The sequence below is a fragment of the Astatotilapia calliptera genome, chromosome 2 (genome assembly GCF_900246225.1).
Source record: "Astatotilapia calliptera chromosome 2, fAstCal1.2, whole genome shotgun sequence".
Taxonomy (NCBI): Eukaryota; Metazoa; Chordata; class Actinopteri; order Cichliformes; family Cichlidae; genus Astatotilapia; species Astatotilapia calliptera.
In genome coordinates, this window is record NC_039303.1 from 34,798,302 (window position 1) to 34,825,402 (window position 27,101).

General features: G+C 40.8%; 2 protein-coding genes across 3 annotated transcripts in view; one reads left to right on the forward strand and one right to left on the reverse strand.

Annotated features, from left to right (window-relative positions):
* Nucleotides 1-10,249, forward strand: part of zdhhc9 (zDHHC palmitoyltransferase 9) — a 31,991-nt gene extending 21,742 nt beyond the window's left edge. For both annotated transcript variants that reach the window (XM_026145672.1, XM_026145665.1), the window contains exons 6-9: nucleotides 239-341; nucleotides 4,445-4,548; nucleotides 4,704-4,776; nucleotides 7,506-10,249. In XM_026145672.1, coding sequence (XP_026001457.1) covers nucleotides 239-341; nucleotides 4,445-4,548; nucleotides 4,704-4,776; nucleotides 7,506-7,688 — 463 coding nt within the window. In that variant the 3' untranslated portion in view covers nucleotides 7,689-10,249. The remainder of the gene's footprint in view (nucleotides 1-238; nucleotides 342-4,444; nucleotides 4,549-4,703; nucleotides 4,777-7,505) is intronic.
* A 4,181-nt stretch (nucleotides 10,250-14,430) lies between these two features.
* sash3 (SAM and SH3 domain containing 3) lies at nucleotides 14,431-22,890 on the reverse strand. Its single transcript, XM_026145683.1, has 8 exons — nucleotides 22,691-22,890; nucleotides 21,109-21,204; nucleotides 18,830-18,964; nucleotides 18,052-18,187; nucleotides 16,876-17,033; nucleotides 16,218-16,430; nucleotides 15,988-16,132; nucleotides 14,431-15,148 (listed from the first exon to the last, which is right to left on the reverse strand). The coding sequence occupies exons 1-8, from the start codon at nucleotides 22,745-22,747 to the stop codon at nucleotides 14,889-14,891; spliced, it is 1,200 nt and encodes a 399-aa protein (XP_026001468.1). The 5' UTR covers nucleotides 22,748-22,890; the 3' UTR covers nucleotides 14,431-14,888.
* Between the last annotated feature and the right edge of the window lie 4,211 nt (nucleotides 22,891-27,101).

Sequence of the window (27,101 nt, forward strand, 5' to 3'; positions counted from 1 at the left end):
TAATGGAAAAAAATCTTTAAAGTTGTTTTAATTAAGTTATTTCTAAATGGTCTTATTTTTTCTCCTTTTTGCACAGTTAGAAGGTAAAACCGCTTCTTTCATCGCTCTGTGTTCTTCCACTGACATTCACTGCCTTTAATCATGTTACATAATTTTTTTTGCTACGCTGTCTGCGGTTTAATCAGTAACCTCGAGTCAGCCAGAAACATCTGTTACTGTTTTCTTAACTGGAGCTCACTGTGCTGGAGGTGCTGGTGTGTTTCTTCACCCTGTGGTCAGTGGTGGGACTGACTGGCTTCCATACCTACCTGATTTCTCTCAACCAGACCACCAACGAGGATGTAAGTACTTTTTTTATTCTTGTTGTTTTTTGTTGAATAACTGCTCAGGTCTACAGTTCATTTTGGTTCGAGTCGAGTCTCAGTCAGTCCATTCTTTATTATTTATTATTATTTATTGTTTTCATAAAAAATGAAGATGGAAAATGACAGATGAACTCCTGAAATAATTAGGCAGCAATTGCTTTATGAGCGCACATACAACATTGGTTCCCCTGTACCCATAAAAGACTAAAACAACTGAGAGTGAGAAAACTGGGAACTCTGCATGCTCATATGGTTCGACATTTCAGTTACAAGGCAGGTCCCAGCTAAAGCATCTCGTGCTCTGTCATCTTTTTTCACTGGAATGGAGACCGTAATTTGCAAATTAACATCATGTAAGATGAGACGAGATGGTCTGGGACATTCACAGCAGTAGAGTGGACAGAGCAGGAATAAATAGGTGTAGCATAATCTAACAACAGAAATACTATATAAAAACAACTAGAAGAAAAATGTACGCTCTAAAAAGCAGAAGAAATATATGCATTAATAATAATACAACTGACATTTTAGATGCCTCGTAGCAGCAAAAATTGAATGTTTCATAGTGCAGTGGCTGCATGTTAATAGCAGCAAATACTGAGTATCACACATGTGTACCTTTAGTGAGTCTGACAGCACCTGGGTGAAAACACCTCCCAAATCTCACCTTCACACTGTCACTGAAGGAGTTGCTCATAGCTGTCAGAGTGACTTGAATGGGGTGGGAGGTGTTGTTTAACGTGTGATGACAGTTTAGCCACCATTCTCCTGTCACTCATTACCTCTACTGGACCACTAACTCCATTCACACTTGTTGGTTATTGAGGCCATACAGTCATTAGGAAAGTGTTTACTGAGGCGATCCTGCAGACATCTGAGTTATTTTGGAACCAAAGAAGTGACGCACTGCAAGTCATTACAAGAATACAGATTGAGCTGTGTCCATCTTTTATGTACAGTCTATTCTGCTTACACTTTGACAGACTATTATCTCATTTATTTTATTTTTCCAAGTTTTCTGCAACTATACTCTGATTCTTCAAACTTTATTTTTTGTCACATAACAACAGAAATCGATATTTGGCAGAATCCAGTGAGCTGCCTACTCTGTAGGCTGCATTTGCCAAGCTGATCCTACACAGTGTTTGGAGCATCAGTTTAGTGTTCGAGTGGGTTTCATAGACTTTAGTCCAAGTGAACCGCTGCTCAGACTAGTTTACGTTTACATTTCATTAAATCCACATGTGGCTTAACACATCTGGTCAAGCTGCATCTGGATTAACACAGAGACACATTTACTCGTCTCTGTGTTTCTTTGCAGCCTTCTCATTTTTGGAGGAACGTGTACGACTATTTCAGCTCAGAGGAAGGCGATAATACAGCTAAAGCTGTTTGTTACCTGCCAGAAACCCTCGAGGGGAATATGGAGAGGCGTTTATTCTCAGTTCTTTAATGCCCCATTAGGAGGACTCAAATGCTTCGGGGTTGAACAAAGTCCAACCCCACTGACCAATAATAGAGATGAAGATAAACGCACATATTACAGTAATGCTCGGATTTTTAAGAGTGATGGGTTAGATGTGTTTTCTGGTGAGGTCTTGGTTTATATCTTGAAGGTAATGGTCAGGTGGATACATAATTAGGATAAATCACAGTTTTAGCAACATTGTGATCGGGCAGATTGGCTTCCTGTGGCTGTAAAGATAAACATGCATCACCGTGGTCCAACACTACAATTTCTAAGACCAGAGAGCTGTTACCTTGACAACAGCTCCTCCTCGTTCAGCGCTGAAGGACAGAGGGCTGGTAAACTGTAGCTCGTTAAAACAAGGTTGGTATATTGTAAACAAAAGAAAAGCAAATAAAGTGTCTGACGACCAACAGGAAGAAAACAGAGACATAAAAAAAATGAGATATTAACTCACTCTCATTTAAGAGATTGTACACACAGAATTCACCAGCTTGTTTGTTATTTTTCTGTAAAGGTTAATGCTTTATTTTTTATCTAAATCAGGAAGACTGAGACAGAAAACCACCAGCAGGAGCAGCTTATTCTGCTCAGACTCTCAGCCATGCGACAAATTGTTTGCAGTTGGACTCCTCTCAGCCAACCAGCAGGCTGATGGAGCGTAATGATCTAAAAATATGCACAAAAAGCTTCTGTACTTAATAAAAGCACTGACAAAATGAAGCTGAAATAAGTCGAAAACAGACGCGCCGGTCTCTTTCTCCCAGCTTGCCAACTACATTTAGAAAAAGCTTCTCCGGCTGAATGAGGAGGAAAAAAGTATTGATTGGTTGGCCACATTAGCACTGAGTCGTTATTTAGTCACTGCACACAGAAACACAGAGTCAGGCTGATGCGAAGCAGATGATGAGCGGCGGACATGCAGGTGGATGAATTCACAAAGGGAGTAATTTGCGTTGCGTCTGTGCAAATATACTGACATTAAACAGCACGTGTTCTTTAATGGAGGCTTTGTTAGCCCAGATCTAACTGCACAGGCTCTGATGAGAAGCAGCAGCAGCGATGTGGTGGGAGGTTCTAGATGGCTGAAAGCAAGAGAGTGCACTCATACTTTGTTGTAATGATTAATTTATAATTCCCCTTCTTCTTTCCTGTGGGATGGCTGGCCTCATTTTTTCCCCATTTAATCTGTGATAAAGCAGTGGAATGTGCACCTAAAACGTGTAACGTTGCTTCAGGAGTTGAAACAATAGCTGTCAGCCCAGCTGTTTCAATATCTGTGATTGGGCTAATAATAGATGCATCGATACCTGCAGGGGCCGGGCACGGCGCCAGAAACACTGCTGTGGCAGAGACGAGGAGGGGGAGTGAGAGGAGAGAGGGAGGAGAAGGCGAACAGGGGAAGGAAGGCACCTTGAGTGTTATGGTTGCTCTGGTCTCCCCGTAGGACGACGCATGCTCGATGAAGTGTGTCACACATGCAGACACACGGAGGCATGTGTGAGGCGCCTTGTGTGCAGGCTCCTGACCTACATCTATGACGCCTAAAATAAAGCTTTTTGTCCGTCCTGCTGGAGGGTCAGGGAGTGCATGCTCTGCTGCGAACAAAGAGACGAGCCTTTACAACTATTACAGATGCACTCACAGATGCATTCAGAGTCTGTTTTATCTACGTTTCCTGTTTTTAAAAAAATCAAATCTAATGTGGCTCTAATGCAAAATCTGCAAATAATTGTTGTCCACATTGAAGGTCATTGGATTATAATGGAAATATTTGTTTTCTGTTTTGTGTATTTTATTTTATGATGTTGTGTAACTGTGCCAGATTTATTCACACGAGAATTTTTAAAAAAAATCTGCACTCATTGCACTTTTTGTTAGTAAATGCAGCAGGGGGGTGATTCCTCTGGTTCCAAAAATGAGCTGTATTAAAAGTATCTAATAGCTTGTTTCAGGTCTTATTTAATGGAAAATTATGTTAATTTTGGAGCTAAATAGACTATAAACTTGTGCATGATTAAGGTCCAGGTTTCTCTTATATATGAAAGCAGTGTCCTTGATTTCTTCTTTCAGGTATTTAAAAGAAATTTGTTTTAAAATCTGTCTTTGCAGGAAATATTCCTAAAGATCCTAAAAAATTATAGGCGGTGTCAATAAAATGATGCACAGATTTGTATTTGTATTAAAAAAAACCAGCTATATATGCATAGCATAGCATATATGCATAAGTAAAATAATCGTTTAACCCCTTAAGCCCCAAAAAAGCTGCTGTGTAGTGGTTTTATTGCAGAAGAAAACCTTAGTATGAACTCAGATTTTTAATGAATGAATAAAGTGGTTCTAATCTTCCATTGCCCTGCCTGTTTGTACCCATCAGCACATAGATTTCCCAGTAAATCAGTATTCATTAACTCCTGACAAGCTAGATTTTAGTGGGTCAAACCCAACACTGTGGGGATAACTTCTATAAATGGAAGTATGCTTTTGAATAAGGTATAAGCACAGGGAAAATCTTCATGAAAGAAAAGTGAGTGCTACTGCGGACGATTGATAGTTTGGTAGGGTTTGCTTCTTCACTGATTTATGTTGTGGTGAATTTTGTTTTGCATAGATTAAAGGATCCTGGTCGGGAAAGAACAGAGGCCAGAACCCTTACAGCCACAAGAACATCATCAAAAACTGCTGTGAGGTGCTGTGTGGCCCGACATACCCGAGGTAACTGCTTATTGTATCTTAGGCTCACAGTTTTTGGGGTTTTTTTGGTCATTTTGTCAGTGCAAGACTGTTTCCCGCACTGTTGTCTGAGCTTGGTGGCATTGCTTTGTTTTGGTGACTAATGAGCAGAATGATTGCTTCGTCTCACCCTACAGCGTCTTGGACAGAAGAGGACTACTGCAGGAGGATACACTCATTTCCTCCAGCAACCCCGTGCCACAAACTACGGTGAGTGCCCACAAACACACCCACATGCACTCTTTCTCATTGTAGTCTCCTCATTCAGACACACCGATTCGTGAGTGGATGGAGGCTGCAAAGCACAGAATAATGAATATAGAGCAGACATAAAACAGTTGAAACCACTTAGAATTGAGAGAAGAAAGGAAGTGTGTGTGTGTGTCAGTGTCAGAGAAGGGCCATTTTGTGCCTCTTCTTAGCATACAGATGCTGGCGTTTTGCATTCACTTGTGTTTGTTCCACTGCTTTAAATGCGAACAGGACCACTAGTCAGGATTATTTCCATCTGCAGTAATTTATATTGGGTATTATAGCTCTGTTCTGGGACCTCCTCGCCCTTTTATGTACAAAAATGGAGCAGCAAGACCTGCACAGAATAGAACACTGGTTCTGGTTAAGCCAAATACAGCATGAAAGGGGGAGATGAAGTGCAAGTGGGTCACAAAGTGGCTTGCAGATGCACAGCAGCTGAGGACCGGTGAAAGCCACTTAAACAGCGCAGCCTGTGTAAGATTTGTTGTTTGTATGTGTGGACGGGTATCAGCTGAACTATTAGCTAACATGTGCTTTCACTGAGATCACGTGATCAGCTGGGATTGAGGCTGAGCTTGACTTCAAGATCTGCTTTTTACTTTTAGATATATTTTGTGGGCTTTTTAGGCTTTTTTTGATAATGTAGGACAGTGGAGAGAAAATGGGAAAGACCAGGGAAAGGTGCACAACAAATGGCCTCGAGGTGCTTTTACCTTATGGCGTATGGGTCGCCTGCTCTATCCAGTTGGCTAAACCGGCGTCCTGTACACCTGCTTAAACTAACACTATACAGAGCAGGCATTTAAGTCTTGGAAATGTTAAAGTTGCCCAAGTGAAAAATCCTGTAACTGTCGCTGTGTCCATCCATGGTGGTTTAATACTTTTCTAGTTGTGCTGCAAACAATAATTGCATTTTTGGAAGTGCACTTACTTTTAAATGGTGTGTTGGGATCTTTTCTGTGCCTATATGGGTTCTCTCCAGGCATTCCTGCTTTCTTGCACAGTCCAAACACATGATTTGGTTGTCTGCATCACCGTGCTAGCCCTGTGGTGGATTGGCAGCCTGTCCAGGTTGTCCTGTGACAGATGAGATGGGCTCCAGCCTCCCTGTGACCCTGAATTGAATATGCACTTGGATGATTAGTGTGTTTTGCTGCATATGAAATCATGTATACTATATAATAAATGTGTTCTGAGATCTCAAAATGGACATCAAAACAAATACATGGTGTTCAAAAAGATCTAGATGAAGTACTCAAGTTGAAAAATCTTTACTGGCATACAAAATGATGAGACAGCGGTCAGTGAAAACCCAAATCACCAAGCCCTTTGAGGGTTGGATTCAAAATTACACCAAAAATCAAAGTTAAGATTGTTGAAGTTATTGTTTTTGATAAAGGAATTAGTTCCAGCAAAGGAAGAAGAATCACAAAGAGATTTTTATAAATTATATAGTTTTAAAAATGGTACTAAAGAGGAAATCCACAGCTTGCACTTGAAGTAAACCAATAAACGATCCAGCAGTACTCAAGCACTTCACGGCATTGGGTAGGTGTCTTCTCTGTGAGCTTTTTCAGGTTTTATTGTTTTACATTGATATTTCTACATTTATTTTATTATCTGACTGATTTTAACTGGGTTCGGAAAATGTGATGAGGCACACGTTTGTTCATCAAAGCCCAGAATAAGCTGTTACTGTAGTACCAATAAAATAAAACAACACAACTTTCAACTTTGAATTTGACTTCAGTCTTTAAAAAATTAAAAGCTGAGCCAAAGGAAGTCAGTACAATATCAGTAACGCGTGACCTTTTAGTACTCTGTCGTCACTGAGCTGAACTATAAGTGGTGATTTTAGCCGTTTTTCCACTGGAAATGAGCGTCAGCCGACAATGTTTTGATGGAATGACTCAGTGTATCGCTGCTATTGCTTCATTACAATCTGTTGTGATGGCAATAACGACCTCTGTTGTACTCGGTCTTACCACAAAGGCTTCTGAGTGCTTTAGCGGGTGTTTTTATGTCACAGCATCACAGTTGAGCAAGATGCAGGCGCAAAACCTGCAGGTGTGCAGCTCAGATCAAAATGAAGGCGGCATTCAGAGTTGGGTGGGGTCCAAACCATGAGTTCAGAGTTTTATCTTTTTGTTTTTTAATTTAGCAGCTCTCTATCTCTTCCTAATATAGAAAATGTAAATGTGATAATAGTATATGAATTTCTAATATAAAAGGAGCGACTGTGTTGTCTCCACCCAGTCTGGAACAAAAGAAAGATTCGCCTGTTTTATGTTCTTCTTCCTGTTAATCATCTGATTCAGATCAGTTTGTCGTTACTGCATCTTTTCAGCTTGCTGTCCTCTAGGGAAGAGAATTGCACATCAATTCCAGTTAATAGCTGGTACGAAATTGCTCAATCTATCAAAACCGTGTGCCGCCCAAGTCTAACAGCTCCTTTTAATAGCAGTGGCGTGTTTGGGTTTTTTGTTTTTTTTTTGTTTCTTTGGGGGGGTTGCTGTCAAACCGGTGGCAGTCAGGCTTTTGCACACCCAAGTCAAGTGCAAGTCTCACTTTATTCTAACTCAAAATAATATTACAGCATTGATAATACCACTGATTGCAACAATATTGGCACTGCTATAAACCCCACAGTTTCAGTGACCATGTTCATTGTCCTCTCCCTACAGAAAACCACAGCTCCGCTCATCCCCAACGAGCACACACCTGATGATGCCAAGCCGAGCATTGCTGCCTCTGCGGAGAAGAACGCCTCCCCGAAAGAGGAGCACCCTGCAGCTACGAAAGTCCCACCCCTGGCTTCACCCGAGACTGATGCAGAGACTTCCATCGCCAAGGAAAGGGCCCATTAGCTGCATTAGAGGGCGGCTCTCATCGGGGCTGCTCCTCCAGCATCCTGCCTGGTCAGGAACTGAAGCATTAATAATCAATGTCTGACTACTGTGAGGAGGACTCAGTTATTCTCCGACTCCTGCCCATCAATCCCTCAGAAGAGCGGAGATTTTGCTGCAGCTCCTCCTCTTCCCTGCTTTTTCTCACTGGTAGCTGCAGAGGAGTTTGATTGACATTCACTCCTGCAGGAGAAGTAATTAAATGGAAAGTCAGCAGCTTCCCGTCTCCTGAACACTGCATGGAAAAAAAAAACGCATAGGGGGGAAAAAGCTGCTGGGGTGCCGCAGAAAAGACACTCCCCAAGCTCTCGACAGCCCCTCAGTTCGCCCGTGGGCTTCCTCTGACTGTCAGTACTCAAGTATGTTTATATTTAAAATAGCGTAATGACATTTATTATAAGAGGCCAGTTCAAATATCCTTGCAAGTCTCTGGCAAAAACAGAAGCTATCACTTCTGGACATGTGTACAACTTCATACATACAGTCGGTTTATGTTGTGCATATATTACACGCCCTATGCAAACCACAAGAAGGCTGGAGAAGCAGCTTTGAGAAGAGTGTGGTGATAAAGGGTTTCACCTTTCAGTCGGAGCTCCTGATGTCCAGGCAGCAGGAGAACGTGTGAATCCTTAGCTGAGAAATTCATTTAAGGCTCCTTCCAGGCAAAGTCTACCTTGTACTCTGATACTGCTGCATTCAAGTACTGGTGTCACTGATGTGCATCTTTTCTTAACAAAGTGATCTCATCCAGACCAACGCCTGTCCTTTCATTTTTTACGTTATTTTCTTTTTTATCTAATCAAGGATGTAGTGTGCCATCGGCGCTCTGAAACGGATGACACTGAGTCACGCACATTTAAAGTCTCATATGTGAGAAAAGGCCTGATGAGCGTAGAGACACTCGTAGTACCAGTGCCTTAATGTAACGGTTGCATCCATCTGTAGCAGCTGAGGTTCACCAACAGAGGAGCCCTTCAAATCATTAATCCAGTGCTAACCTGTGGAGGTGATATAAAGGAAAAAGCATGAATCTTCTACTTAACACTACAATTTTTATGTTGTTGACAAACTGTGAATTTTCCAAATCTGAGAAGGAATAATCACTATTTAGCTGAAAGGATCACAGAGCCCTGTGGTGAGTTTATGTTGCTGCGTTTTAAAATATCGCAGGTCACTGAAAAAGAGCTTGTGAGAAATAAACAACTAAGCAAAGCCATCTTTTAACTGCAGGTTGCTTCAGCAGCGATAGATGTGCTGAAAACTCAGCTGCTGGGTGAGGATGAAAGAACGAAGTGTGTAGCCAGAGTTAATTATTCAGCCTTTGAGCTCCTCCTGATCTTCCTCCCAGTCCTCTCTCTTCCTGCCGTGTTCTGCCTCTGTAGAAAAGTCTCATATCTTACTCCTCTCCTCCTTTTACTTGCACAGTTTTTTTTGTACAGTACGCCCACGACCGGTGCAGCTTTCGCTGCAACCAGCTGTGTCAGGCTCATTATCGCAGAGAATTTTTTTTTAAAAAACAAACTTTTATCCTCACCCCCCTACGTGTCTTTTATTTTGCTTTGGTCACAACGATCGCCTGAGGGTACAGCATCTGTGCAGAGACCAATCAGAGAAGGAGTCAAGCAGATCCTTTGTATTAATTGATGTTAGCTGATAGTGAGAGTTAGTGATTGTGCCGTATGCAAGACAGAGTTTGTGTTTGTGAAATACACTTGTGTAGAAGTTTTAGCACCGTATCAGACTCTAAAATCAAGGGTAGAGAATAAAGTTTAGGGTGAATTGAGGACGGGGCATGCCATCATTTTTATTTAACTGTCAGACTTTACAGCTTTAAAAACTTGATGGGGTAAAAGCATTAAAACTTTTTCAACCAATATTTTGTCGGTTCATTAACTCGTTCATTCTCTAACTGTTTCAGCTCTTGAGGAATTCTTTCTACCTGCTCTCAGGTAATCCCTGACACGTCTCTGTTGGAGGATGCTGTGAAGTGTGTAGTTGTGTAAAGAAGTGTAATTACTGAGTATTTGTTTGGAAAACTCAGAGAAATGCTAAAATTTACAGTAAACCGAGACCTTTTTTTCTTTGTTTTCAACTAAAGCTGAACTTAGTGGGCTTTCTTGTGGAAAGTATTTAAAGATAGTTTGGTGTATTTAATTGTCACCGAGAAGCAAGAATGTATGATGTTTGATTTTTGAGAAGGGGGGAAAAAAAGGGAAGCTCGTGATGTTCAAAGGGAGGATGAAATTTAAGGTTTAGCTGAAAGTCTGCAGACCACAGAGAGGCCGAGCTCTTGTATTTATTCCTGTTTTCAAAGCGGGATCAGACGTGAATGCTCTGATCTGATTATTACATTGCATTATGTATACAGATACAGTACTATACCGTTGATGGAACACTTATTTATGTCCACTTTGTTTGTTATCAACACTGTGATATATGTATTTCATTCAATTTATTCACTTCTTTTTACATGATCATTGTGTCTGGTAAATAAAAAAACAAAACATGTTGTCTTATTATAACTTTGTTAACGTTTTCTTCTGTCAGTGGGAGGCTGCTCAGTTGTTCTTATTTAAAAAGCATTCAGCGGGAGATTTGTTTGTAATCACAAACCGCTGAATCATGGAAGAGAACGGTTAACACAAAAAAAGAGAACAGATGGGGAAAAACACCCTTTCATGGAAGCTTGTTTATATCACTGAAATAAATAAATTGGCATCATAAGTCATAATTTCAGTTTATGTAAAAAAAAAAAAATTCACTATTAACTAATACATTTTGAGATGATTCAAAATTTTAGCTTGCTGTCAATGTTATTGTTGCACCGTTTGTCCACAGCATGTCTTTTATCCTGTCTTCCTTCTCTCACTCTAACCAATCACAGCAGATGGACCCGCCCCTCCCTGAGCCTGGTTCTGCCGGAGGTTTCTTCCTGTTAAAAGGGAGTTTTTCCTTCCCACTGTCGCCAAAGTGCTTGCTCATAGGGGGTCATATGATTGTTGGGTTTTTCTCTGTACCTATGAAGCACCTTGAGGCGACTTTTGTTGTGATTTGGCGCTATATAAATAAAATTGAATTGAACTGAATTGAATTGAAGAGTGCAATCTGCAAGCTGTTGGCAGTCACAGATGGTATAATAAAAAATGAAAGTAGGCCAGTTTGGAAAAGTCAAGAGCAGCGTTTCCATCTTTGCCATCTTGGTTTCAAAAAAACAGGATGTGACGAGGAGGACCGGCCAGAGCTTGCTCATTGTTCCCACTCATTGGCTAATGACTTCTAATTGAAGTTGTTAGCTGACGTTGTTGGGGTCAAATCAGAAAGTTATCATTTATAGAGCTGAACCAAAGATATCGCCATCTAGTGACCTGTCCGATAAAATGCGCGATTATTGCATCTCTTTGTGGCTTCATTTTTATGATCTGGAATTTACGCCACGCTTACTGTTTATGAAGTACTTTATCCCAATATGCTTACTTTACTTACGTCTCCCAGAGTTTGTAAAAGTAGAATAGGAGTCAGAGGCTTCAGCTATCAGCCCCTCTACTGTGGAACCAGCTCTCAGTTTGGATTTTGAACAAACAGACATGAGACAGACATGTTTCCGCTTTAAAGGTTAAACACAAACTTTTCTCTTTGAGGCTAACAGTCAGGGCTGGATCAAGTGACCCTGAACATCACTTAGTTATGCTATAGACTCTTCATGTGACTCCCTGACTCCACTCACCACTTTTCACTTCCCATCTGTTTATCTGCCACTGCAGTGTGTCACAGTTATTGGTTTTTATTTAATTTGATTTTAAATTTAATGACATAGTTAAATGCTGTCTTCTTTCTGCAACAGTAGGTGTTTTGTCCCATCTTCCTGTGTGCTTTTCTCTTCTCTTTCCCCAAACTGGTCACAACCGATGACCATCCCTTCCTGAGCCTGGTTCTGCTGGAGGTTTGTTCCTCTTACAAGGGAGTTTTTACTTCCCACCATCACAAAATGCTTGCTCATAGGGAGTCGTCAGATTGCCCGAGCTTTGCTCAAATTACTGTAGGGCATTTAGCTAGTAATATAAAGTACTTTGAAGCAACCTTTGTGATTTGGCACTATATAAATAAACCTGAATTAAACTGAACAAATCAGTCTGGACGAGCACAAACACAACAGCCAATCAGAATCAGGCACAAGTTAGAAAATAACAAGTAATAAATGAGTAAATAAATAATTACACATAACAAATGTGAGCAAAAGCTATTCATGTTTTTTGTGTCCTCAAGCATAATTTATGGTCCCACAGATACATCTGTGCACGTTTCCATTTGGACAGCCTGAGAACCTACACAGATATTTAGATGTTGTAGTTTCTTATTCACATGCAGTGTGGTAATATCTGTTGCTTCATACACAGTTTAAATTGTGTCCTCATCATTTAGAACTAGTGTTTCACTTTTCATATAAAGATCAAATAGCAGATGTGCTGCACACCAAACTACAGCATGACTAGATTAAACTTTGTCCTTTTCCTCAGCTGAGCAGCCGCACAGAGCTGCCAGCGTGGGTGTAAACTCCCACAGATGTATATGCTATGTATAAAACATACGAGAAAATGGTTTTCACACAAGGACTCACAGCTAGAAGACCAAAATGTGGGAAAAATAAATCGTGTTTATCCCACAGGCAGATATGATCCTTTAAGATTTACCCAAATCACACTTTTTGAGATATTTTTTCACTGAATTATCACGAAACGGATAAAACATTGAGGGCAGAAACAGAAACAAGTGTCTCTATTACATTATAAACATTAAATTTGGCGTGTTTTACTGCTGAAAAACTGATATAGTCCTAATAATGAAAAAACTCTTGCTGTGTCATTTTGAGTGTGACTGAAATTTACTTGCTAAATATATTTTAGCAGCCATAGAATTTCATGTGACTATCCCATGTACTTAGTAGCTATGACGGCTAAAATCAAGAGATGCAAATCTTCAGCCTTCCTCTACATAATTTAAGGTGTGTAACACAAAAAATATTCATTGCAGGGAGGTGAAATTGTGCAGACTTTCATTAAACGGACAAATATTCTACAAAAACAGCCCTTTTTGAACAACTGCATACCATCTCTTTGCCGTCACTGTTTTGGTGGATTATTGTCTCCACTTTGCATTTTTTAGATTCAGTGATTCACAAGAAATGATTTGCTGATCAGGCAAATCGCTCATCTAAAGAGAAGCCATGGCTCTCATGTTCTAATGGCAGGGTTTGCTGCGAATTGTGGATTTATTTTAACTCTAAGCTTAAATCCGAAAACTGTTCTGAGCGCTAAAAAAAGAAACCGACCTCACCGTCACCTCGCAGTATGGCCCTGAAGTCCAAACATCTACATCCTACCTTCTGTCAGCACAGATAAAACCTCTGAGGAAGTTGATAACCCACGCTCAGTTTATTTCCACATCTGGAAGCTGCTGGAGTCACGGAGATATCCGCTGTGGAAGTCATGACAACCGCACGGGGGGGCATCAAGGTTATCACAGTTAATTCAACCTAAGCTAAAAGTAAAACTGAAGGTGAGAAAATAAATTTGAATAAATGAAATACAAATAAAAGGCATCAGTAGTGTAGCTGCTCCATCGTCCAACTTATTAAACAAATACCATCTATATACTAATCTATATTGCAGGATACTATTATACTACCATCTATAACTCAGATAGACTCACCAGCAACATTATTAGGCACACCTGTTTCAATCACATGAAAATAAGTTCAAAAGCTGCATCAGAATCAGGAAGAGAGGTGATTTGAGTGACTTTGAATGCTGCATGGTTGTTGGCAGCAGTCAGGCTGGTCCGAGTATTTCAGAATCATCTCCAGGATTCACAGAGAATGGTCTGAAAAAAGACAAGCGTCAGTTTTCTGAGCTTAAAAAGGGTTTGTTGATGCCAGAGAAGATTGGCCACGCTGCTTATAGTTGATAGAAAACTATAATCAGTTGCAACCAGTTGTTTCAACCAAAATGTGAGCATGTTGAAGGAGATCCAGCAGCAGAAGACCACACCAGGTGTAACTCTTATCAGACTACAATTCATATGGGCTCAAGATGTTGCCTGGGTGACGAGTTTCAATTTCTCCTGCAATGTTTGGATGACAGCATCAGCATTTCGCATGAACAGCATGAAGGCATGCATCCATCCTGCCACGCATCAACGGTTCAGGCTGCTGGTGGTGATGTCACAAGATCACAATCCAACACAATACCTTTGGGATGTAGCGGAACAAGAGATTCGCATCATGGATGTGCAGCCAGGAAATCTGCAGCAACTCTCTGGTGCTATCGTGTCAGTACGCATCAAAACCTGTGACGAATGTTTCCAACACTTTGCTGAATCTGTGGCTTCAAGAATGAAAGCAGCTCTGAAAGCAAAAGAGAGTCCAACCTGAAACTTGTACTTTTATGTGAGTGCCTATTACAATAAAACTAATACAAACTAATCGGATAACTAAAAGTAAAACCAAATGTTTTAAAAAAAGAAAGTAAACATTAAAATTGAAAATTAAATTGAAACATGGCAAGCGAAACTATTTGCTTCACAAATGATGAAATGATGATAACTTTGCAAAAGCCTCTGGATACAGTGTGTGCGCTGACAGACTCACAGACAGCTATTGAAAACAAATGTGAAACAGTAGCAATTAACAGCTTACAGAATCCACATCTTGATGACAAATTTTCTTTAATTTTTTTATATTTACAACACTGCATCCTAATAGCATGAAAAAACTGCTGTAATATACATTATAACTTTCAGCAGTTGTATTCAAGTTACATTTAAGTATTTTACATTCTTAGACGTAGTCTCAGAGACTACGTCCCATGAAAATGGTTTTAATATGTACCATTACGCTCAGATACATTATGATAAATGATGACAAACAACTTTATAAATCAAACAACACAATACAAAAAAACATTCATTTAAAATAATGTGTCCAGCTAGGACAGATGAAACAACCAAAACTGTGCCACTTGCTCAACAGTCCATGGCTATGTGACTATTGTGTTCATACAGTCTGCTCTTCTACCATGAAGAGATATTTCAGTGGGATTAAATCTGCATCCACAGAAACCCAGAGGACCAGGAGTAAGAGAAGTTTGACAAGTTGTCCATCACGTCTCAGGATCCTTCGTCCACTGTCAGCCCCTCCAGCTGCTCCTGCACATTCTCCAGCTGCTCCGTCTGGCTCTCTTGTGGCTGCTCGGACTCCGGCTCATGGTTCTCTACCTCTTCCTCCATCTTTGGCTCCTCGCGTACACTCTCAAGATTCTCTGAGCTCTCAAAACAACCCGAATCCCGCGGCTCCTTGGCGTCCTCCCCAGATGTTTCCTCCTTCTCCTTCTCCCCCTCCTCCTCTTCTGGCTCTGACTCTTCTTCAGCTACACAAGCACAAAAACAATCACAGTTTAATATATAGAGGTTTACGCCAATCCTTTTTATTCTTCCTGAACTCTGACAGGTCCTTTCATCTCGCTCAGCATCCAGCAGTAAAGGAACAACACAATCATTCATCCGGAGTCACTTTGTGTCCACCTGGTGAATCTAAACCCTAGCTCACTCCTGTTCAGCGTTGTTTATGTTCTCTCAAACCTCCTGAGGGAAATCCACTACATGCAGGCAGCTGACTGTTATTTGCTGCTGTGTTAGTGCATAAATACGGTGGGACAGCAGAGAGTGAACCAAAACAGTAAATCTGTGGGTCAGATGGCTAAAAAAAGAGACAAAACTACTAGTATTTAATGCTCAAACAGCTGCAGATTCAAGAAACACTTGCAGGTTTCTCAGCACAGATAATCACTTCCATCCGTTCACATCTCACCAAAGTTATTGTAGTATGTATGAAAATAAATTAATATGCTGCAGGTTAAATTACTTTCAGTGGTTTCAATGAGCAACGACTCTAATAGTAAGGAATCATGGACAGTCATCACTGTGGTCAAAATAATACAAATAAAGGTTATTGCGGTTTTGGGGAAGTAGATACTGATTCATATGAAATGGTTTTGAGTGAATTTTAAAGAAAGTTTAAATTCACAAACTGTCCTTCTGCAGCAAAGATGAGCCAAGATATTAAGACGAAGCACTGATAACACAACGTGAGCCATGAAGTGCACCTGATTGTGTAGTTGAAGCATAAAAAAATGACAAAGTGCTCCTGAAATCAGCATCCTTTGATTAGATATTATGAGCTTTGCAGCATCACAGTGTATAAACTTACAGTCTCTCAACAGCTCAGTGGCGTTCAGGATCTTGGAGCGCTGCTCTGGGTCTGTGATGTTCAGCTCATTCAGGTGAGACTCCTTCAGCCCTGCAAAGTCCTCCAGAGTCTGGAAACCATGCATGGACAGCAAAGAACTCAGCTCCTGCAACATGAGAGAGAATAAGGTTTACATCTCTGCGATCAGACAGAGGTGACCATCGCAACAGTTGCTCTGCAGTTTCCCTCACCATCAGGCCGATGCTGTCCAGGACTTCCTCCAGGGATTTGGGTTTGGATTTGGCTCGGTTGGCTTTTCTGCTGCAGCGTTTCCTCCTGGTCGGGGGGCTTTCGTCGGGCAGGAGGTTCACATAAATGAACTTAAAGGAGCCCACCTTGTTGTTGAGCTTCCCGGTCCAGGTGCCCACGGGGGGCTTCTCGATGATGTGGATGATGTCCCCTTTCTATGAAAAGAGAGAGCATTAATACTGGCAGCCTGACAGGAGATAAAAGAAACTCACAAAAGACAGAATTATGAGTTTAAATTAAAGTCTACGATCATCTCAAAGTTTCGCTCAATATCTGATCAAAAATCTATCCAGTGATTTAAGATAATGATCACCAGTGTAAAAGCTTTGAAAATATGAGTTTATAAATATTTTAAGAACCCCGTCAAGCAGACTTTTCTGATCACACATCATTGTATAAACTGCACTGAAATGATATTTTATCAAAGGGGGTAACCAGTAATGGAGGGTCTTGTAGATTAAACTCTTCCTTCACGGATGATAATCAAAATGACCGGTCTTCTTTTACACAGCTAACAAGCTCCCTGGAGGACGCCTCAGTGAGACAGCAAACGAGGCCAAATCGCAGCCAGTGAGGAAGACTCCCCCCTCCGAGACTCACTTGGAGTTTTAGCGAATCCACATCGTAGGGGCTGGGGGTGAAGTCGGTGTGGACCACAGCGCGGCCGCAGAACGGGCCGTTGTAAGCAATGCCGTTCTCCTCCAGTCGCATGCTGTCCCTCTGGCTATATCCACTGTCCAGGCTCTGTCTGTCGCTGTCTGAGGAGGACAGATAAGAAGCTGGGTCAGATTCATCCTGAGGCCTTCGCCTCTGCCCCAGAGGTTTAAACACACTGTAAACATCCCTGTATGACTCCAGGAATCATGCTGATGGGACACTGGGCCTTTATACAATATAAAAGGGGTTTTCATTAAAGTAGTATGGCATTTTACAAAGATGTCAGACCTCTAAATAGCATTTGTAACATAAATATATAATATTAGGTTGGACTTATTAACTATGAATGCTGGATAATTAAGTCAAAGCACTTTTCCTCCAGTGGGAAACACGGCCTTTTGAAGACTTGAACAGTTACAAGAACATTTTACTGGGAAAACTTCCCTTCTCAGTCATCTGTAAAATTATCAACTTGCTACTTTCAGTCGCTCCCTGTGGTTTTGCCACAGCGGGTAGCTCCGCATGTTTGATTTGGCAGATTTTTTATACCCTTCCTAACGCAACCTCATAAGGATTGGGTTCGCCTCTTGGGATCAAACTAGGCATCATTTGCTTGTTAAGTAATTATGAAATCCCTTAAATTGTGTAAATTAAGAAAAGCGGTGGCACTCACAATTTAGTTTAGCTTTGGGATTGAGTAGCACCTGTTTGGGAAACTTTTCTACCTCTGTTAATTTCCTCCAACAGCAAAGTTAAGCCTGGTCTAACATTTTAACACTGTTTTAACAGCTATAATGCCGAAGACTCTCTATGCATCTGACCGAGGAAATCAGGTCGACTGAGTCAGTGACCTCCTTTAAATCTAAAATTAAAATACACTTTTAGGGGAGGAGAGCCTTTCCTGTTTTTACTTGAGTAAAAATCCTTCCTTTAAAGAATTCGATAGTCAAGAATCTAGTTTATCATTATAATTATTGTCTTGCTGTTAAAAGAAAATTAATATCACCCTAAAAAAGTATTCAGTGTATCCTTGGGCCACACGCAGTCTGTCACATCTGTGTAGTCGGACCTCCTGTTCCTCTCACACAGCCTGAAGTAGTGATTTTTTTTCACACTTACTGCCAGAGAGCTGGCGGCTGATGGGGCTGGGCATGGTGTCCTCCGAGCCTGTGGAGCACACCGACGTCCTCTGGCCTGCACTCAGATCTGGAAGCCAGTCGGAAGGGACAGGAGACAGCTCTTCACCGCTCTCCCCCTGGGGACAACAGTGCAAGTCAGAGGTCAGTTCACATTTACCTCCCATACATAATAAAAAAGTCAAAGAAGTGTCTCATTATCTTTGTCTCAAACTTGTTTCATTACCTTGGAAAATACTTTTGGGCATCTGTCATTGATTTGCAGAAAAGTGAATTCTTCTTTAAAAACACGGTCTGGCTTGTCTTTGTGCTAACAGACATTAACCTTTAAATGACAGATTGGTGGCAGTCTGCTAAATTTAGAGCTCTGAACTGAGTGAGCATTATACCAAACTTTGGTAGGAGATAGACATGAAAAAGCAGAAGCAGTGGAAGAGGGTTTATTCAGGCTCTTTACCCAAACATCAGCATCCCCACAAATCTAAAATACTTGATTACAAGAAGAGTGCACAGCACTGGCTGAACTGTAACATTAAATTCTGCAGTATGCTGTATTTTAGTTAAATCTAGAAAACGTTGCATGCAAGTTTTTGTGCAAGGTAAAAGAATAAACCCCTCTGCAGTACATGGATTTCTCCACAAGGTGGAGACAGATTCAAGTTTGTAGTAGTGTGAACTTTTTTTTTCCTTTTTTTTTTTTTTTTAGGTATGCATCACGTGTTAACCTTTGGATTACTTTGTGAAACTTAAACAGTCTTTACCCCTTCTTCAGCTAAAGCCTTCTGCACCATCTTGGACGTTTTGCGGGTCATGGTGCGTGAAATGACATTGCGCCACTTCTTCCCCAGTTTGCTGCCACTTTTCACTGCTTCCTCTGCAGTCACACCATCTGCTACCTGGAGAAAAGGAGAAAAGGGAAAACCACCAGATGAGTTTTCAGTGTTATTTAAAGTCACTGGAATTAAGGTTGAGAGTAGTAAAAAAAATTCAAATCTAAGCCACTGACATGGATTTCCTCGGTGGCATGGAAGCCAGGTCATAAAAATTTTCTCACAGACTAAGAAGAGCGTTTGTGGTAATGGGGTTTGCGTGCGCACATGTTACTGCCATCCACAAAGTATTTCTCTGTCTCTCTGTAGCACGAACACGCACACACAGACACACAAGCGCTCTACTGTGGTGCTTGAAAGCACAGTTTTAGAGAGTGTTACCAGACTCCATCTGCAGACAAACTGTGTGAAATTGCGTGCTTATTACTGACATCTAAAAATGTCGTTTTCAGGCTTTTGAGGTAGTTAACAGCAGAGACGGGCACATAGCTTAATCACAGTGATTATTAGTATCATGCAGATCCTAAAAAGCAACAGTGGGCGCTTGTGAATTAGTCAAGAGCTGTAGCCCAAAAACTTAACATTAAGTATTAAAAAGAGTGCCAAATAGACAGAATACATCAAGACAACAGATGCAGTTTTATCCTTAAATTGCTGTAGGTAAAATAGATTTGTCAGGTGAGTTATGAAGAGCAGCAGCAGAGAATTCCTAACAGCACCCACCTGGTTAGTGGTCACGTTCAACCACCATAACCTTCTACTAATAATACCCACAGGTTTCTGTTTTGGTTCTGCTACTCAGGTGTAGTTTTGAAGCATGTCGTATTAAGACAAGCTTTTTTCAATGAAGTCTACCATCTGTCCACATTACCTCCTGATTAAACTGTTGTAATTATTTCTATTTCTTCACCAATCGTTACTTTATCACCTGCAGGGTGTACAAAACACAGAAGCTCGTCGTTTCTCAGGAAAGAAACAGTGCGATCACATCACACCTGTACTGGCCTCCCTGCACTGGCTCCTAGTCCATTGCAGGATCCAGTTTAAAATTTTACTATTTGCTTTCATGAGCCCGAGTGGTTTTGTGCCATCCTACTTAACCTGGTCTGTAAACCAGCTGCTTTTAGAAGTTTCTAGATCCACGCTCAAAGTTGAGTCGTGTAGTAGTTGAGCAGGTTTCCTGGGTTTTATCATGCGGTCTTATTTATTTGTATTATTGTTTATTTGATGATGTTTTGATATTTTTGCAGACTTTAGTGTATTTATTAGTGATGTGCTGATTGGTAATTATCTTTGTATTTGGCATAACCTATACAACACTTTAATCAGCTGATATTAACAGAATTTTGGGGGGTCAAGCTTGGCTTCCCTGATTTAAAAATCAATACTAGATTTGCAAACTAACCACAAGTTTGTCCATTTAGCTCCATTCCCTCATATTCAGTGAGAAATGTCTTGATTTGAAGCCAATTTTGGTACAAATATGAAATAATTTGGCCCTGGAGAAGCCCTCAAAGCTTGTCGTGCACTTATTCTTAATGAACCACTATCATGAAGAAACGCTGCCGTGTATCGGCAGTGTAAACATTCAGTAACCACAATGACAATGGCAAACCCACGTCTGCAGAGACCGCTGACAGGGGTGTAACAGATGAATTCTCAGCAGAAATTTTTAAGCTCAGAGTTGACGTAAATGAAAAATAATAAGGCCAAATTTAAATGGATACACTCTTCGGGGGAATACCATTTATGATTTTCGGACGGAGAGGCTCTCTGCTTGACTAGACCGGAGGACATCCTGTCTGCATGCTGTTGTCATCTGGGGCTCTGTGCAATGCTTCTCATTCTTACTTCCTCTGTAATCATTTCTCTCTAACTTCCACTCAGTAACCTGAATGTTGCTGGGAAATTATTAATATATTCTGTTAATTTTAAAAGTGTTATCATTTGTTCACACGTGTAAATCAGGAAGCACCAACTGGGCACTTCTGTAACAGTCATAACTGAAAAAAAGCTTCCACTTGACCTCTGGTGGATGCGTTATTTAGAGAAGGCCACAGTACGAGAGACGAGGAACAATGTAACAAAATATCTGGAGGAACTGCTATTCAGGAAGTTAAAAGAAGAGATAAAATAGGTATTTTTACTTTTATAAACTGATGTTTTGTATATTTTGCTTGTTTTGGGCAAATCCCAGGGAAGAAACTTACATTCTCCTCCAAGCTGAACTCCTTCTCTGACACAACAGGAGAGGTAGGCTTGGGCTTCATGAAATCCTTGAAGCTGCTGGACCTCTGCAGGGTGAGCTGCAAACAAAATGTGCATTGCACTTAAATATCATGAACTCATGAACAGCAAAGAGGATCACACAGTTGTTCAGTGGTTTTCTGTGGAATAACTGATAATGCTGAACTTGCGGTCGTGCACACAGTACGATCTTATCTCCTCAAATTTGTGAACAGAAGGGGTTTCTTAGAAGTAATGTGTGCCAGTGTTTCTCCACACACTGTTATCGAAGTTGAAGTCACGGCTAATTGAACGTCTGCACGGTGATGTGGCTGCATCTGATAAGGTTTTACAAAGGTATTGCAGCTGTTTAGCAGGAAACACAAAGGAAATGATGTGCGGCTAGATTCATTAGGGTTTCTGCAATAAATAGCTCGTGTTTTCAAAAGTGGCATACACAAGACCTTGGGGGAAGGACAGGAGCACCAAAGCTAAAATATATACAAGAACATGATTTCATCCTCGCAACAACATTGGTTTTTTTAATTCTTTTTTAGTTCAAACACCAGAAAGGCAAAGCTCTAGTAATTTTGAGCAAAAGAGACAAATTTGACTCATTTTTTTGCATATTTTCCAGATTTAGACTTTCTTGTAGCTGTTGTGGAAACTTTTTGTCTAATTTTCCATTTAACCACGCCGCCGTGCAACATCTTATCGCAGCTCATCCTTCTCTCTCTGCTCAAACCACAGGAAACTGGCAAAGCTTTAGCAACTGCTGCCAGCCAATCATTGCAGACATCCAGCCAGCACCGGTGGCTTACGGTCTACCTTGTAAAGTTTAACCACCAAAGCTTAACCTTCAGCAGTCTTGGGCCTCAGTGACATTTAATATGACAAGTTCTGGTGGCAAATGTTTCTTTTCCCATCCTCAGTTTTTATTTAACAGCCACAGACCTTTCAGCTAAATCAATCTTCTATTAAAGCCGACAACCGCAGCAGTGACATGAGAAGAACAAACGCAGCGAGTTGTGTAATGACATGGCGTGAAAACGACCGCGGGTGGAGAGCTGGATGGAAAATAAGAGCACTGGTGTCAAGTGTAGGAGGTTCACTATCTTGATAGCAGCTGAAGACAAAGTCAGCAGAAGCCACAAAGCCTTCTCTGACTCAAACTACATCTGCAGCAATGATTCACCCTGCCAGAATAGAGGAACTTTACTTTTCTAAAAATGTACCGAGGCTGCAGCCAAAACGGTAGTTAGAAAAGGTAGGAAATATTCTGCTTTAGGCAAAAAGCTGCTGCTGAACCTCAAGTGTTGTCTGTGTTCGTGTGCGTTCAGCTTAACCGCAAAGGTCTGAACTAACTTAAGCTGACATCCTGTGTTGAAAAGATGTGCACACAAAGAAGACAGCTGATGTCGAAGTGCAAACAAGTGTGTGTGGCAACAAAAGTCTACAAAAAGTAACAAATATAAAAACTATGACTTTCTGTTTAATATAAGCATTTCTAAGTGTAGCTGCACAGACACATCAAAACAAAGAATTACAGCAACCAAAAAAACTCACCTTCTTCTTCTGCACCTGCTCCTTCTCTGAGGCATTTGATGGCCTTCGCCTCAACATCTTGTCCCTCTGTGATCCTCAGATCTCCCCGGACAGAAAGCTGTGGGAAAGTTGGACCCGCTTTAATCACCTGAGGATTTCTGTGACTGCGCGGTCACAGCCCGAGTCTGATTAAAAAACTGAGGAAGCCTGTTGTGTGCTGTGTTGCTGCCGAGTGAACTGCAGAAGCCAGCAGGAAGTCACGTGGCCATGCTGAAACTGAAGAGGCAAACCCTGTTTTTGGTGACTGCACGGAGACTCGTGGTTTTGTTACAAGTATTGCTCACAAGCGCATGCTATTTGCTCTCTGTGGCTCAAAACTGAACATGATACATGCAACCTTAATGAGTATTTCATTACAACACTGTTGACTGTTACCACATATCAAATGGTGCAAAATCACCTGTTTCTCATCATCTTTAAAAAAAGTTTTAAAGATAAAAGTTAAGTCAAGTAAAAGCTGGCTGGAGGAATATTAATCAGCAAAAGATGTTGATGATCTTTTGCTGCAGTGTCACAGCTGCAGTGACATCCCGCAGCCACTTATACAACATTACTACCCCTGCACCGTCTTTGAACTTCTGCAAAAAGTTGCAGTTAAATTTACTGGCTGTAAAAACTTCTCTTGTGTATCTTAACATCTGTGTTGTCAGGCTCCTTTGTGTGCTCACGATGTTGAGGACAAATAAAAGGTTTTGATTTTGCAGTCTGTCGTTTAGCTTCAGTTTTAGTGTGGAAGTGAAAGGCAGCTAGAGCTGACATATTTAGCAACTCAGTAACAGCTTTGCAGCTGCAGCTACAGGAGGCCATAAAAAATCAAAAAATCACAAACTGCTGATCAGATTGCCCAAAAACTCACATATTTACTCACAAAGTGGTTTATGGGACAAGTGAGTTAAAACAAAAACGGCCAGACACATCCTGACAGGATAGAAATGGAGCATTGAGACAAAAACAACTTGTGTGACTCAGAAATGTGTGCGCTTGTGAGTGCGCACTGAGCTGGCAGGACAAGGCGAAGTAAATGGCTGGCAGTAAATGTAAAGAGGGAAGTACGATGCAAGTCAAGTTTAGTTTGTTATTTTGGAGGGAGGGGGGGGGGAGACCACATGATAAGAGGATGCCCTATTTTAGTTTCCTGTCAGTCGGTTAAAGGTTGGCAAGCAATCTCGCAAAAGATCTCAAATGGGATGAAAACAACAAGCAACAGCTGATTTGGACAGTGCAAACTAACACACAGTAGTGTCAGAAACATTCAGACGTTTGGGTGACTACAGTGCTGCAGAGATAACAAAATAAGAGCTCTTAGCACATGTTTAACGTAAAGAAAAAATAAAAACACTCATGCATAATGAAATTTGTGTAAAGAAAACAACAAAACATTATTACGGACGCAGCTGTTATGATTACACTCACGGACACGTGAAGATGCTTTTTTAAATAATTTTCAGACAGCAAAAGGGAAAATCAAAAAGCTTTGAAATGATCCAAGAATCGAATCCAGGCTCCTGCAGGTTTCCAGCGTAATAGTTATTAGCTCAACCACAGTGAACTAGGGCAGCACCTGTTTTTTGGCTTTTTCTGTAACCAAGTGTAACAAGTGACAACCAGATCTGACAGAGAAACCATGGGACTCTCTTATTTGGTAGCAGTGCAGTCTGATTTATCATCTTATTTACTCTGAGCAGATATGGATAAGCCAAAGGGAACGAACGATTGAACTGGTTACTTCAATGGAGATGATAATTTACAAAATGAAAGCCATGTTGCTGTTGTCCCCTCTGTGAATCACCACCTTGACATGGTGGAGCGCTTTGTGTGCCCCAGCGATCCCTTTGCCTCCTTGAAGGGTCTCCCAAGGTAAATTGGTCCTGAGTGAGGAGGCAGACAACGAGCGATTCAATGGACCAATGACAGGCAAGAAGAGCAAGGGACCTGTGTACCCTGCCCGAGATAGGCCTGGAGCCAAGAACTTGATGGAAAGCGCCTGGTGGTCAGGCCTTAGTCCATGGGGCCCAGGTGCTCGGGGATGCTCCATCTGGCGACTCCATTGTCCTACTGGGAGACTTCAATGACAGAACAGGTGTGATTTGGAGAAATGGCTTGCTTCATCTGAACCTGAATTTTGTGAAGTTTTTTTTTGTACGAATAACAGTTTGTCCATAATGAACACCATGTTCAAACATAAGGATGCACGTGGCACCTGGATAGGTTGCAGGTCCATAATGGATGGATGGAAGATCATGTTATGTTAAATCACAATTAAGAAATAAATTGGTTTGGTTTTAAATACTCCCTATTTCTCTTCCTTAACAAGGGTTAGGGTTTGGTTCTTGAGTGCCAACTTTCTACTTCCACACATAAAAAAAATGGACAAGCCTGTCCATCTATTATGAGTTTTTTTCCAACATTTTTTCAAAGAGTGAGAAATCCAAGTGAAATCTACAAATATTCAGGCTGCTTACTGATGAGATTTGTTCACTAAAACATTAAATTATAATGCTCATTTGCTAACAGCAGGTTGTTTCCACACTGAGATCAGCCAAAACACCAAGACAGCAACAAAGGAAATGCTCTTAGAAAAGAGACATAAATAAGCAGTGGGTGACATCGAGGTGGCTACATCCATCTTTTATACTCTTAGTGTTTCCAGATTACAGACCACGCTTGGCTGTAGCTCAGATCTGCACCTCAACCTGACATAACTTCATCTGCATACGCCTTCACTGAATCACAGTTAGTCTGGAACTACACCAAGATGAGCTCTTCTAAAGGGTCGGGTTATTTGAAGGTGAATAACTACTCATAGTCAGATTTAAGAGATCAAAGTCCACAGGTGTGTATGTACCTCAACTTAAATACGCAGCACTACTTGGATTGTAGTGATAAGCGGAAGACTTGTGTTAAATTAATATGGGAGTGTTTAACAGTAAATACATGGTAAACATAAAAGATCTTTCTATCATAGAGAACAATGATCGCATAGTTTTTCTTCCTCTTCTCTTCTTTTCACCACAAGCTCACCAAAGTGGATGAAAACGCCTTTTCTGAGAGCAATCAGACTCTGTCTTTGAAAGGCTCCGTCATGTGCTTTTAATGACCAGAGATGCAGATGCAGGGTGCGAAGTGTCGACGCTTGTCTTCACACCTTCAAGTCACGCTGACAGAACAGTTGCCCAGCAACCCAAGTCTACCAGCAGGAGCGGCTCTAAGCTGCTGAACCACGAGTCCAGTTATGTGAAGCTGCAGGTTGAATTTGATTATGATTCGATTTCAGATGTTGTCATTTTTTAATGAAGAACTTCATGCATTGGGAATTTGTGTGCCCTAAGTAGCCTTTTTGGCATCAGTTATTCTGTGACTTTTTCAGAGTCAAATACTGATTCTCTTTGTAGATGCATATTTCTCATTTAATATATTTTACAGCCACTGTTTACTTTCCTGTGCCTTTGTCTGGAGAAGTAACTTCATTAAATGTGCACCTATATGATCAGTTAATTTTAATACAGTACTGTGCAAACGTCTCAAGTCCCTCCTCATTTCTTTGTATTCTGCTAGAAAAACTGGAAATAGGTACAGCATTTCAGATTAGAATACTGCACCTTTTATACTGCTCAAGTGAGAAACATGTAAAAAAAACACATCCTATGTTAGTTTTACAACACCATGATGGTACTACTACTGTAGCTCACATGTTTTGGCCCTGCCAACACTTTTTGAGGCCCTCTCACACTTGTGTGGAAAAATGGTGGTACATTTTTCATACATCTCCAACTTTGGGGGTTTTCCCTTTAGTGATCACAGTTTCTGTGAAAGAAACAGGCACAGCTTTAGCTTCATTAATAAGATGATTAATGAGAAGCAGATAAGTCTACATCTTTAAATAACTGGATTAGAGCTTTTTATGCTGCGGTTAGAAAAACTGAGGTACAGTCAAGACAACTCTCTGGAAAAATTCAGAGTGATCTGATGATCATCCATTGGATAGTGGAATAAAAAAAATGAGCGAATCACAATGCAATACCTGTCACCAAAACACAACATGCACTCCTATTTCTTTATTTGAATTTGTGAAAAGTGACAGTGGCATCCAGTTTAACAGTTTAATTAATTATATTTTTGTGTCATCGATTAAATTCCCAAAGAGCTGTATTTGAAAGTCATGTTTCACCTGCGTTTACACTGGACCTCATTTTTTGTTGGTTTCTTTGAAGGATTTCACACAAAAAACTTTTGACAGCTTTCATTCTTTGACTTTGTGTTTTCTCCTATTTATAGAAATATCTTTCATCACAATGTCACACATGCTGAACTCTATTTTTGTTGGTTTTATTTTTGTTGGTCGCTGCCCAACAGCTTGTTGGTCCATTACTGT

Excerpts from the sequence above, each read along its gene's own strand:
- sash3 (XM_026145683.1), bottom strand. The coding sequence starts at position 22,747 with ATGTTGAGGCGAAGGCCATCAAATGCCTCAGAGAAGGAGCAGGTGCAG. Across the intron at positions 18,965-21,108 it reads AGTTCAGCTTGGAGGAGAAT|GTAGCAGATGGTGTGACTGC; the intron begins GTAAGTTTCTTC and ends CCTTTTCTCCAG. Across the intron at positions 15,149-15,987 it reads CACTGAGCTGTTGAGAGACT|CTGAAGAAGAGTCAGAGCCA; the intron begins GTAAGTTTATAC and ends GTGCTTGTGTAG.